Source organism: Chrysochloris asiatica, unplaced genomic scaffold (assembly GCF_000296735.1).
Source record: "Chrysochloris asiatica unplaced genomic scaffold, ChrAsi1.0 scaffold00014, whole genome shotgun sequence".
Classification (NCBI taxonomy): domain Eukaryota; kingdom Metazoa; phylum Chordata; class Mammalia; order Afrosoricida; family Chrysochloridae; genus Chrysochloris; species Chrysochloris asiatica.
This window is the reverse complement of record NW_006408532.1, coordinates 500,526-513,927: the sequence shown is the minus strand read 5'-3', so window position 1 is coordinate 513,927 and position 13,402 is coordinate 500,526. Positions and strand designations below refer to the sequence as shown.

The following is a 13,402-nucleotide window of genomic DNA, read 5'->3' as shown; positions in this document are numbered from 1 at the left end:
TTGGTTGAATTTGGCTATACTATTTATTTCCTTTAACTTTCACCTCCAAATAAATACTCAAGAAGCAAAGTCAGGATTGTATTTCACTCATCCTTTATTTAAAGTGAATTATTCTGAAGAGGGTTTCCTTGTCTTCTCATGCTAACACCCTGATAGGTATAACTTGGTTAAGTTTTGTAGATTTAGCACCATTTTGCTCTTCCTGCAAAGTGCTTCATGGATCCAAGTGTTTTGAATTGCTTTAGTCATTTCATGTATTCTCTATGATCTCTAGTGCTAAAATTGAATTTTAATGTCATCTGTACAGGTATTGCAGGCAATGGGATACCCAACAGGCTTTGATGCAGATATTGAATGTATGAGTTCCGATGAAAAATCAGATAATGAAGGCAAAAATGAAACGATGTCTTCAAACTCAAGCAATAATACTGGAAATTCTACAACTGAAACCTCCAGTACCTTAGAGGTATACTTGTGTTTTTTCCCTTAGTAAAAAGTGATATATGTATACTATAGAATATTTGAGAAATATGGAAAAGTATAAATAAGAAAATCAAAAGCAAGCTTACCTTCCAGAGGTAAACCAAAAACCAAACCCACAGTTAGTGAGTCAATTCCAACTCAAGAGTGACCCTGTAAGACAAGTAGATCTGTTCCAGAGGGTTTCCAAGGCTGTAAACTGTACAGAAATAAACCGTTGTATCTTTCTCCCACAGAGCAGCTGTTGGATTCACACTGTCAACTTTCAGTTACCAGTCAAGTGCTTAACCACAAATATTTTTATGTCTTAAGTCATTTTTATAACAACAATGTGATTTTAGATCTGGAGAGCAGAGAATGACTGCCATAGACTATAGTTTCAAAAATTACTTACTAGCTTTTAAAAATGGATATTGGAAATTTGCCCTGAAATTTATGTAGACTATAAAATTTCTTTAAGGAATCATATCTATTGAGAGGGACTGGATTGTTTACTGAATTTATGTTTAAAAAATTTCCAATGTTTCATTTGTGCAGCATCAGCTACTTAAAAATCTGCTTAGAATACTTTATTAAAAGAACCTTGCTGGCCATTAGACTCATATACAGAATAATCCTTTCAGACCTCCATTTGCTTTATTCAGCATTTATTGCGCAATTAACTGTCTCGGAACTACTGAGAAGATCTGTGACCTCAAAGAGCTTGATCTTTTACTATTTCCTTTCTGAAGAATAACCTATAATGCTGTGTATGTGTATTTGTGCTTGCCTTTTTCTTCCTTTGAACCTTCACACTTCTACAGGATTGTATCTCTTCCTTACCTCTAGTGTTATCCTCCATCAAGTCAGTCCTTGTCCACTGTTTTTGACACTGATAATGTTATTTACCAGATTAAAGTCTTTCAGTTGGCTCCTCATTTTCCTGGATAAAGTCAAAGCTCATTTGCTTAGCACACAAAGCCCTCTACAATTTGGCCTCATCAAGAGTTTTTCTACTCAGATTCTGTTCTACTGCCTTCTTCTCTTTACTTCCTTACGCAAACTAAACTTCTTGCCATTCCCCAAACAAGTGTTCTCTCTTGGGCCTTTGCATCACTGTTTCTTCTTTCTCTCTTGTTTTCCTCCTGATCAGGTACTTATATGACATGATCAGGTACACATTACTTTAAGGTCAGGCTCTAGGAAAAGTAGATCACCCTAGAAAGTGATTCCCTCCAGAGTTTCCATAACATGGATGAATTTGTTCTTTCTACTAAAGTGTAGCTCCTTGAGGGCAGGAAATGATTACCTTTATTATTATTATTATTATTATTTTTAAATTTCAGTAGCCCATTATTTTTACCCTAACCAGTAAAATTCAGTTGCCCTTGAGTCAATTTCTAACTATTGATTGGCTTTCCAGAAGTAGATTGCCATTCCTTTATTCCAGTTGTGTCTGGATGGACTTGAACCACCAATCTTTTGGTTAGCAACCAAGTATGTTAGCTATTTATACCACCCAGGGAATTATGTTTTACCTTGTTGCTATTGTTTCCAAGGAATACCTTGTTGTTACTAGTCCAGTGCTTATCCTGCAACACCACACCAGAACTCCTGTTTTTACCCATTGTTTCTGAGTGCCACTCAGTTGGTTCAGACCCATAGAAACCCTGAAAGGGGTTTTAGAGGAGTTGTTTGTGAGTTTGAACTGCTGACATTGCTGTTTAATTGGCCTTGCTGTCAAGGGCTTATCCCTACAGTGCCACACCAGAGTTCATTTTTACCTTACTTGTTTTCTGTTGTTTGTTTGGATAGACTGAAGGGTATGCAGTTACATTTTCGTCACACCCCCAAAATACAGAAGAATTTCTTCCTAACCCTAAAGATGAACAATAGTGAGCCCTCAGGTATCATCTGAATCCCAATTATTGTACACTCTATGTTAGTCATTTAGAATATTGCTATTAGATACTGAGCTCTCACATCAGACCCTGGAGTGCCAGGTGGTGCTGAGGCTAAATTGATTTGCAATATTGGTCTTTTGAGACTAAAGGCAGGCTGACCAGATTACTGACTGCAACCTTTACTGCTTATAGTTTCCATGCCTTTAAAGATGCTTTGCTTTCCCTTTCTATACACAGGGTGGTCACACATTCTAGCTCCTAAATATTTTCAAGGAGGATTTTTGAGCCTCTTAATCAACAGATGTGGTGGTGGTGGTGTGCCATTGAGTTAGTTCTGACTCATAGCAATGCTTCGTAGGGTTTCCGAGGCTGTAAAAAAGCGCAGAAAGCCTCCTCTTTCTCTTGTGAAACAACTGATCAGTTTGAACCCCTGACTGTGGTTGACAGCTCAGCTCATAATACACTGTTACCAGGATTCCTTTTTTAACAGACATTGTATAATTATATTTATATTATAAATTTAACATCAAATTATTATGCACTTAATGTTATGAAATATTGTTTGACTGAAAACCTGTGTATTCCTTTTAGGTAAGAACTCAGGGCCCAATCCTTACAGCAAGTGGCAAAAATCCTGTAATGGAGCTTAATGAAAAAAGAAGAGGTCTTAAGTATGAACTCATCTCGGAGACTGGTGGAAGCCATGACAAACGTTTTGTAATGGAGGTGTGTATACAAGCTAACTTTTTGTTTTTTGTTAGAAAGGTAAGGATATCTTGAAATTATATAAAGAGGCTACAAAAAAAAATTACGGAAAAAATTCCATTATCTTTTCATTCGTTTTGTCCACAAACTTTTTAAGCCCCCTTGTATTTTAGACTGAACCAATTGTTGTTGCATTATTTGACTTTTGGTGTTTTCTGTGTTATGATACATTTAAATTAAAACTTTATGGGGTGGGGGGACTTCATGAGGGGAATTACATGGAGTAATTGCAAAGTGCTGTTCTTGATTTTAGGTAGAAGTAGATGGACAGAAATTCCGAGGTGCAGGTCCAAATAAGAAAGTGGCAAAGGCAAGTGCAGCATTAGCTGCTCTCGAGAAACTATTTTCTGGACCCAATGCAGCAAATAATAAGAAAAAGAAGATTATCCCTCAGGTATGAGTTAACACTAAACCTTTGTAATACCTTTAAAAATGTTATAGGAATTAAACTTCCTTTCCTGACTTTGTGCCACTTTAGCTTTTTCTGAAGTTATTTTTCTTTGGGTTAAGTCAGTGAGTAATATAAATGTGGCCAGTGAGTCCCTGTTCTGTCATTTTTTTAAGGTTGAAAATAAAAGTTAACACACTATTATTATGATTAGGCCATAGGGATGAGGTGTTTTTCAGTTAAGTAAGTTGTCAGGGTATTTAGCATTCCTGTACTTGAGGGAAGTATTTGATCTGAGTCTGCAGATGCTCTTCCATTTCCTTTCCAGTTTCATACTTTTGCTTTCTTTGCTCTGGGTTTCAATTGGAGATGGCATAGTAGAACTTGACACTGTGTCCTTCTATTCATTATTGACTTTGAGGATGTGAATACTGCTGAAGGCCCTGGTTCACAATAAGGTATTTAGAAATGTTGGCATTTATATGTTTTTGGAGACTATATTCTTCTACCCCATCACTTATGCATTCAAAAAATGTTTTCCAGATATATAACATGTGCATAGTGTGAGGGGAAAAGACTTGAGTAAATATAAGACATTCTCTACCTCTACCTCATGGAAAGTACTGCTGTAAAATAATGTATGAATATAGTGTGTATTAGAAACAAATCAACTAAAATTATAAACTGATAGGAAATTTAAGATTATTTAAGCTTGTTTAGCGTTATGTTCATTTGCTTTTAAACATGTTAAGCACATTGTAAGAGTGTAGAAATTGATCTCATTTTGTAAATGAGGAAACAGTGCCGTTATTAAGAGACTTGTCCTGAAGTAACATTGCTAACGAATGATGGTGGTAATGATGACATGGTTAGTAGCTGTCAAACTGATTCAAGTAGAACTACCCCACAGGGTTTCAAGGCTGTGGCCTTTTGGAAGTAAATTATCAGGTCTGTCTTGGAGTCACCTGTGACAGTGTTTGAACTTCTAAACTTTTGGCTAGTAGTTGAGTGCTTAACCATTTGTGCCACCTAAGGACTCCTACTTGATGGTGGTGTTAGGTTCTGTCAACCTGGTTTTGACTCATAGTGGCCCTGTATAGGTTTTCCAAGCGGCGGCTAATGAGCTTGATCCACTGACCTGGTTCAAACCAACTTTGCATTCTAATGCATTGGCCCAGTGCCACACCAGGACTCCCTTTAAAACCATATTCTTGCCCTGCTAAGGTCATTGTCATTCTTCTATTGTATATTACATTGATCTCAAGAGATTTGTTTTTGTTTAAACTTCTTGCATTTATTATAATAAGCAGTGCAGCAGTGTTTAACTTGCATAAACAGAAAAATACCTTTTCAGAGACGAAATAAAAAAGTAAGGTCATTAAAATTGCAGCAAGACACATAAAGTGGGCTTTTTTACCCTAAAATTCTGTAGTATATAGGACAAAATAAGTACTAAATAGTAGAAGGGTAATTGTTACCTTGTTTAGTTTGGTATGTGTTTTCCCTATTAGTCACATTTTATATTTGGTCATTTAATTTTAAGTGTTTAAAAGCATACTTGCAAAAAGAGAGTGAGAATGTTCAAGTTGAAAAGAAATCCATGTCACTGAATTTTAAAGGTAAAAATTGAATTGGTGTCTGTTGTGCTTTGCATATCCTTAACAACAGAAAATAAAATAGATTTTTACAAATAAAAATAAGATGGCTTACCAAGTAGCCTTAATAAATAAATACAGGTATTTGTTAGGCTTTTGTTGACATGAGCTAGATTTGTGTGCTGTTGCCAAATTGCTGCTTCCAGACTACTTTTGACTAAGCCATGTGAAAAAAGAAGTCTGCATGAAATTTATTCATTTTTCAAAAATTTCCAGACTAGAAATTGTAAAACTCAAACAATCTGATACAGATTTCAGCCAAATAGAAAAATATCTGTTATACTTTCAGCCTTGAAAGTGTCTTATGCCTACTCAGAAGTATCCCAGGTGGATTAAGATGATGGCTTTTCAGTGTGAGATAAACATATGTATACTTTCACTATTTAAGCTGTTTTAGAGTTTCTCTGTTAAAAGATAAACTGGTTACTTGATTATGTAGTATGCTCTGAGGCTCTGTACCACCTTGCTTGTATCTTGATTGTATTTTTTTCTTTCTAGGTCTAGTTTTTTCTGCATGTTTGTATTTGAAAATAAGTATAACTTTTTAAAAACTAGACATCTGCAAAAATGGTACAGGCCATGTGTGTGACTTCCTTTTACTTCACAAGGGGGAAGAATCAAATTCAAAATCTGCCCAAGGCTGATTGATTCCTATGAGACAGAAGTTAAACCTGCCTGTATCCTTCAACCTTTGCCCACTTCTGACATCATCCCTCCCTCCCACAGTACTCTCTGCTTCACATATGGGTTTGGCCATCTGTTGCCATGTTCACACAGAACTCATAGGCAATACTCTTTGTTAAGGGGTTTATTAGATAAATGACCAGGATGTAATTCAGGATCTGAACCAGATGCAACAGCTCTCCCTTTAGGAATGGCTCTTCTGTGCTGTACTGCAAACACTCCTCTTCAGTGTCTCTGCCATGTGGCCCCTTGGTCTCTGCCTTGCTTAAGCAGATGTCCCAAAGCTTCTTTAGCCAGTCTATAAATGCCCAAAGGCCCAAATGGAGGTCGCAGTACCACAACATCCATTTGGTTTTCCTAAAATTTCAGGAAATTTTAGGAAATACCTTGGGAAAAGAGTAGTTGAATAATCTTGATTTATCTACCTTACATTTCAGAGTGTTTTCATACCCATTTTTATCAGTTGTTCTTTAAACTGTTAAGCAAGGAAAATAAGCTCTGAGTGTAGTTATCCTGTTTTTACATTTGGGGTGATCATTATAGGCATCATGTGACTTCAGTAAGTTCCCTTAACATTTTAGAGCAAGGGGTGGTATTTAGTTATTTAATGATTAGTTGATTTATATACACACATAGAACAGGAAAAACAAGTCCAATGAAATCACATGACCTTTCTGGAGTCATAGTTATTTAAGAGGGCAGGAATTGGCATCTACTTTTGGTTTTCCTATTTTGGTACCTCCACATCACCCCATCCTTGTTTTTAGGATGTTTTCTGCCCCTGGGAAGAGAATTCAGTGATTTTGAACATAGGTGCCAAGGGTCTATAATTACTTTGTTCTTGTTTGCTGTCAATGAGCAGGCCCCTACTCATGGTGACCCCAAGTACAATAGAGCCAAATGCTGCTCAGTTCTGGGCTATCCCCATGATCCATAGGGTTTTCATTGATTGATTTTCAGAAGTAGATTGACCAGCCTTACAAGTGTATTGTAGCCTGGAAGTTATGCTGAAGCCTGATTAGCTTTATAGCGACACTCAAGCCCCCACTGAGAATTGTATTGTGGCTGCACATGAAGTGGATGATTGCTAGGAATCTTACCTGGGTCTTTTGTATGGAAGGCAGGAATTCTACCACTGAACCCCCCCTGGTGCCTCACAGTCACTTCAACCAGAGCTAGATGACTTTGAATGTGATTTCACCACTTAAATTTGTATGTAGAAAATAAACACTTTTTGGTTAACATTCAGATGAAAAAGATATGATATTTACCTGCTTTCATGTGTTCTCCAGAACAGTTCTGTAAAGTACGTATCATTTTCATTTTACAAATGATAAATTGAAGGCTGAAGGGCACAGAACAACTTATTGTCTCACCTACAGGCTCAAGTTTCTCAAAGAGTTTGTACATCTTAAAGAGGAGACAGAATGATAGTTCTTATTTCCTCTCACTAATGAAAATGTGTTATTTTTATTAGGCAAAGGGTGTTGTGAATACAGCTGTGTCCGCAGCAGTCCAGGCTGTTCGGGGCAGAGGAAGAGGAACTCTAACAAGGGGAGCTTTTGTTGGGGCCACAGCTGCTCCTGGCTACATAGCTCCAGGTATAGTATAGCCTCCAAGAGCTCTGCCTCCTTTTCTGGGCCAGGCTTTGAAAAGCAGCATCTCTTTGATTTCCAGGGTCTCTGGGAGTATAGCACAGGTATAAAATGGGTGTACATAGATATTCAAAAAGAAAAGACTACAGAATGTCATAGGTTTTCTCATGGAATCTGCTGAGGATCCCTGGAGGGAAATGACAGATGAATAATATTGCACTTGATTGAGGGGACATATTATGACAGTGAGAAAGCTAAAAGATATACCAAAGATTGATTGAGTGTGTTTTCAATGGGAACATAGAATATAGGTTGAGTATAACAGGAGTGAAAAATTGTTGATAAGAGACTATAGTTAAATGGGATGAAGAGTAGCATTATTAACATTTATTTAACACAATGTTTGGGACCTATCAGAGATTAAAGATGTACTAGAAGAAAGAAAGGGGAACTCATTTATCCAGGACTTAGTATATACCAGATACTTTTGTATAACTGATTTCACTTAATTTTTAAAAAATCTTCAGAGTTTCTACAAATTACAAATTCTACTTTCTAGGTGAGAAAACTGAAGCTTAAGGAAAAAAGGCAACTAGGACCAAGGTGAATCAATTAGTAAATAGCAAAGCAAAGATTTGATTATAGTTTTTTGTAGTTCAAAGTTTATACTCTCTCCATTTCACCACATGGCTTGTAACTTGAAAAGTAGATTACTTTTAGTTGTTGGTCAAGATGAAACTCATTAAGATACAGTCTTATCCTGTTTGCTAGCACCCAGGAGACAGGCTTGCAGAATGTGCCCTTTGGTTGTTTAAAGATTGTATATATTCCTGAATATTTTGGTGTACATTCTCCCCTCCCTCCCACCAATAAAATTTTTTTTTTGAAAGAGAGAGAAGGCACGGAGGTCAAGAAGCAAAAAACAAAAGAAAACAAAAAGTCTTATCTAGTTATTGCTTATTAGGTACCACCTAAGAAAAAATTTGATTAGGCCATTTAGGAAGCTTTATGGAAAAATGCAATTCAAAGCTAATGGAATTTTTCTACAAACTGTTTGAAAACCCCTAGAATAAGCTAGTAAGCACAAAGGACTGAGCTGTATGACTTAAGTAGGGATTAAAATGTGGGAACTCCGTAACCCTCAGGAAATATGTCAGTCAGTCCCTAAAAGCAGTTCATTTATTCAGTATACGTTTCAGTGCTTTTCCCCCAAACAGGAGATTTGGAACTGACTTAAGACCTAGTCTCTTGCCCTAAAGAATGCTTGTGGTCCAATGGGAAAGAAACAGACACTTAAATAAACATAGTGCAATATGGTGCAGGCTGTTAATGGGGTTGGAAAGGAGTGAGCCACAAGCCTGGGAAACTTCACAGAGGCAGTGCTATTTGACACTGATCTCAAAGATGAATGGTAGGTGGTCAGGTAGAAGAGGAAAATGTTCTTCTGAGCAACAGTAATGGAGTGTAGAAAAAAGTGTATTGTGAAAAAACTTGATGTGCTTGGGTATGCTGTAAAGGTCCCATGCAGATTTTCTCTCCTCGTGCTTTAGAAACCAAATTTTTGTAGAGATTCACCCAAATGATTTTATTTATATGTTTTAAAGGATTTTTTTTTTAAACTGAAAGATTAAAAATAGCAGCTTCTATTAACATAGTATTTCTTATCCTTACAACAGCACTATAACAGTAGCTTGAGGTTTCCTGTGGTGAGCTGTATGTCTGAGGATATGCATGCTAGGGGTTTCAGAAAGTTCATGGAAAAATTGAATTAAAAGGTAATAGAAATTTTTCTACGAACTTTTTGCAACCTCGTAGTATAAGAATCTATTGCCAGAACTAATTGGCCCAGACGTTTTTGTGTTCTTATGTGCTTTGTTCTTTGCTGGCCATTTCACAAGCACTAGATGCTACGTTAATTTCCACCAACATTTATTGTGGTGATCCCTGTCAGGTCTTGTGCTGAAACAAGGAATTCAAAGATGAAGAAGTCATGGATCTTTCCCTCGTTCTTACAAAAAGTATCCTTATATTCTTCTTTAAGTAGGAATTTGAGTTCTTAACCTGCTCTTCTCTGTTTTCTGAATAGAGACCTGGAAAGTTCTTTTTCCCAACTTTGAAAAATTGGTAACTTGAGTGATTCTACACATTTGTTTAGCAAATTACATTTAGTGTTTTTTATATGCCAGAACTTCTGCTAGATTCAGATGATACAAAGATGAATAAGACATTCAAGAAGTTGTGAATTACAAAATAGTTTGGTAAATTCAGTGAGACAGAGCCAGGATATTCTAGTAGGTCAAGAAGTCTTGTAGACCATGGTAAGAAGTTTCTTCATCTAAGGAAGGATCAGGCTAGACTAGCATCATTCTGGGAGTGATTCTCATCCATCCACCATCTGGAGGAATTCTCAGGACCCAGAGTACTGTACCAGGTAGTATTGTAAACTGGACCAGTGCCCATTGCTTTTTGTCCTGGACTGATCTGCTTTCTTCTTTACACTAGGCTATGGAACACCATATGGTTACAGCACAGCTGCCCCTGCCTATGGTATGTACATCATCTTACTGATTTCTCCTCTTAAATACTCTGTCACAGCAATCCAAAGCACAGTTTGTATCTAGGGTTTCTGTAAATGAATCAGAGGCTCTCAGGTCTGTTTATTCTAGTGACCCAACTTAAATTCTCTTTGAAAATGCCACAACCTTGTGGTTCTTGGTTTGGTTGGAATTGCTCTTCTCTCTGCTTTGCCTGACGGAAAGATTGCTTGTTCTAATTGCCTGTTTCTGACCATATTGAAATGAAATATTTTTAAGTAGCTCTTCTTACAGCCAACTTATACTCCATTCAAAGGCTACTGAAGGGCCATACCCAGTTCCTACTTGGCTGCTTGCCAATTACATAACTACATTCAACTATCTAATTTGGAATTGTGTGAACTGTGGACCTGATTTGAGTCAGGGATAGGACTTGGCTTGCTCCAAATTTGTGGCTGCTATCCCTTTCCTTCAATTTTGTATTTGGGGTGGAATGAACAGGGTATCATTGGTCATTGAGAGGAAGTAGTTGGGATATGGCCATCGGTGTTATCTAAGTGTTTACTGCAGAAAGTCTGCAGTACATGTTAGAAAATCATAGTGTCTCCCCTACCCACCAAAATGAAAGCAAATGCGTAATTGAAGCCCAGTGGCCCTTTGGGTAACTTTGAATGAGGTTTATGTGGCAATGGAGGCAATAAGGTTTGGAGTCAGTGATATGCTTTTAGACACTTTTTTCTAACTCAGGTGCTACATGTTACAGAGTGAGCCATCGGCAGGATGTTTGTCCTTGAGAGGAGAGTCAGTGTGTGTATGTGAGAGTGCATGTACACGTGTGTGTATGGATGTCATTGCATTCCTAAGCTGGGCATGCATGTACACAGAAGGAAAAGACCTTTAATGTATTACAACTGTGGCTTCAGTCCTTCTCATGCCCCTCAAGATCTTTTGCATTATGCCTTTCTCCTTCACACCTCAGCTTTTCCATTTTTGTTTGGGTGAGAATTATGGATTCATAAGATACTGTTGAACTGAAGCTTCACTTGGTATTACAACTATGGGAATACATAGAGAGTGAATGGTTTGGCCACTTTCCCCAGTAACATAGACAGTTACTGGAAAAATGTGGGGAAGCTGCAAGGATCAAACATTTGGAGCACGTTTTCGTTAAGGCAAAGTGCAGAGTCTCTGGAGTTAAATCCTTCCCTTAAATGTCTCCTCAAAACCCTCAGTTTTGGTCAAGGCTTCCCTTATTCTGAACTGAAGGGAGGGGTGTTAAGAATTGGGTACTATATCAAGAATATGTTTTCACCCAGAATATCTTCTAAATTCAAACTAGCTCCTTTTGCTTTGGCCATTTGCTTTCATGAATCAGCTTCTTAATTTTGTGGCCATCTCATTCTTCCTTATGAATTAGGTTTGGTCACTTTATCCAAAAACTTTTACCCAACTAGGCTGTGTTGTGTTTCGTGTGAACACCAAAGCATCTGCCTCCTTGGGCAGATTTTTAAGTCGGTCTTTCTCTGTGACCAAACTAAAGTTGTTTTAGGTTCTTTAGATTTGCTGGAACTTGATTTTTCCCTTTTAAAAACATTTTAATATCTACACTCTAAGCTACATTCATATTTTGCTCAATCTTTTAAATTTTTCTCTCTTGTTCCTCCTCTTCCTCCTTTAACATTATACTTTCACCCTTCGGCTTCTGAGCCCCCCACTTCAGAAGGCTCCTCTCTTCCATGTGCCATATAACTGACTTCCAAAGCTGGTGAAATTTGATGCCCCCATTTTTCACATAAAAGATTTGGTTTTTTAATGTTACTGTGATGCAAACCTACTAAAACAATGCTTTATTTTGGCTGTAAGGTAAATATGTCTTTTGGCCTTTGTAAAGCTGTTGCATGTGGGGTAATTTCCCTCTGGTCATTTGGTGCTCTTGAATACCTGCTGTTGCTGCTTTGTGATTTCTCCATAGGGTGAATATTAGAATAGAAATAGGAGCAGATTTCAAATCATACTTAAGTATGCAGAAGTTTGTGAGGCCACAAGAACGTATTAATTGCAAAATTAAGAAAGTAATCTTTCCAGATTTGCCATGCCAATACTGGCGTTAGCCATCAAGCAGATAAGACACCTGCTCACGGTTTCAGTTGGAACTGCCTTTCTGGGGAACTGAGGCCTGCACAGCCCATCTGTGCTCTGACTCTTGTAGTTCTGTGTCTTCTGTAATATGTGGTGGGCCAAACTGTGAACCAGTAATGGATTTCTAGAGTGACTTTAGAAGATTAATAGCATCGCTTTTGATGTTTAGAATTCATGGAGGCTCACGCAATTGAAATTGGTTTCTGAATATCAGTCTTCGTATGATGTAATTATCTTAATTTTTAAGGGGAAAATTTATTAAATTATTTTGAGCAATTTCAAAATAAAAGGTCTGTGAGTACCTACCAAAATGTTAGATGTTGGCTGACTAATCTGGAAAAGGTTAAGATGATTACTGTAAGATTATTTTTTACCTGAAAAAACTTTTTTGGATTATTAAACTTATTTGGAGTCCTCTCCGTTTCTTTTCTCTGTAGGTTTGCCCAAGAGAATGGTTCTGTTGCCCGTTATGAAATTCCCAACATATCCTGTTCCCCACTACTCATTCTTTTAGCAAATGACAGAAGCTAATTCCTATTGAGCAACAACAGTACAGTCCAATACAGAATGTTAGAGAAAAAGCCTTTTTAATTCTGCTTTCTTTGAACATATACTTGATCAAAATTATTTGTAAAGAACATCTTTCCTACTTTTTGATTGATAACAAATGCGAATTCAGTTCTTTAAAACTTGAAAACAGACAAAAGGAAACCAGTTCTGTGAAACGGTACCTCATTTCTGGAAAATAACTTACATCAGCCCTTCTATTCTAGGGGAGTAAAAATCTAGCAGTTCAAAGTTTCAGTTTTAAGAAAAGTATCAGATTATGTAAAATTAAATTTGTGAAGGATGTATAGAGTCTCAGACACTGATGACAAATAAACTGCTTTGTTGTAACAGAGTACTGCCTGGTTCCTGATGCAGTCACTGATTCCTTAGCCCATGGATTTGTATTTGCCCCAGGGCACTTTAATTCAGGCTGTAGCTATTTTTTTTTTAATACAATAGAGACTTTTCATTTAAACTTTAACTTTGTAAATATTGAAGTGTGTAATTAAAGCCAATAAAATATGGGTTTCAATATTGTTTTAGCTTATTATTTTTGATATGTTTTGGTATCAAATTACAAGGAATTGGAAACTAATTATAATGTAGTTCTAGAACCCATTCATTTGTAAGCATACTGCTAAAAAACAAAACGAAACAAAAAAGCAGCAGCAAAGGTGATTGTTAGTTTGAGCCAGTCTTCCTTTGTAAGCCCTGAGTACTCCTGTGTACA

General features: G+C 37.0%; 1 protein-coding gene across 1 annotated transcript in view; it reads left to right on the top strand.

Moving 5' to 3' along the window:
- STRBP (spermatid perinuclear RNA binding protein) overlaps positions 1 to 13,201 on the top strand; it is an 88,516-nt gene extending 75,315 nt beyond the window's left edge. The window contains exons 12-17 of the mRNA XM_006834743.1: positions 308 to 466; positions 2,955 to 3,089; positions 3,382 to 3,522; positions 7,333 to 7,456; positions 9,953 to 9,997; positions 12,561 to 13,201. Coding sequence (XP_006834806.1) covers positions 308 to 466; positions 2,955 to 3,089; positions 3,382 to 3,522; positions 7,333 to 7,456; positions 9,953 to 9,997; positions 12,561 to 12,637 — 681 coding nt within the window. The 3' untranslated portion in view covers positions 12,638 to 13,201. The remainder of the gene's footprint in view (positions 1 to 307; positions 467 to 2,954; positions 3,090 to 3,381; positions 3,523 to 7,332; positions 7,457 to 9,952; positions 9,998 to 12,560) is intronic.
- The last annotated feature ends 201 nt before the right edge of the window (positions 13,202 to 13,402 follow it).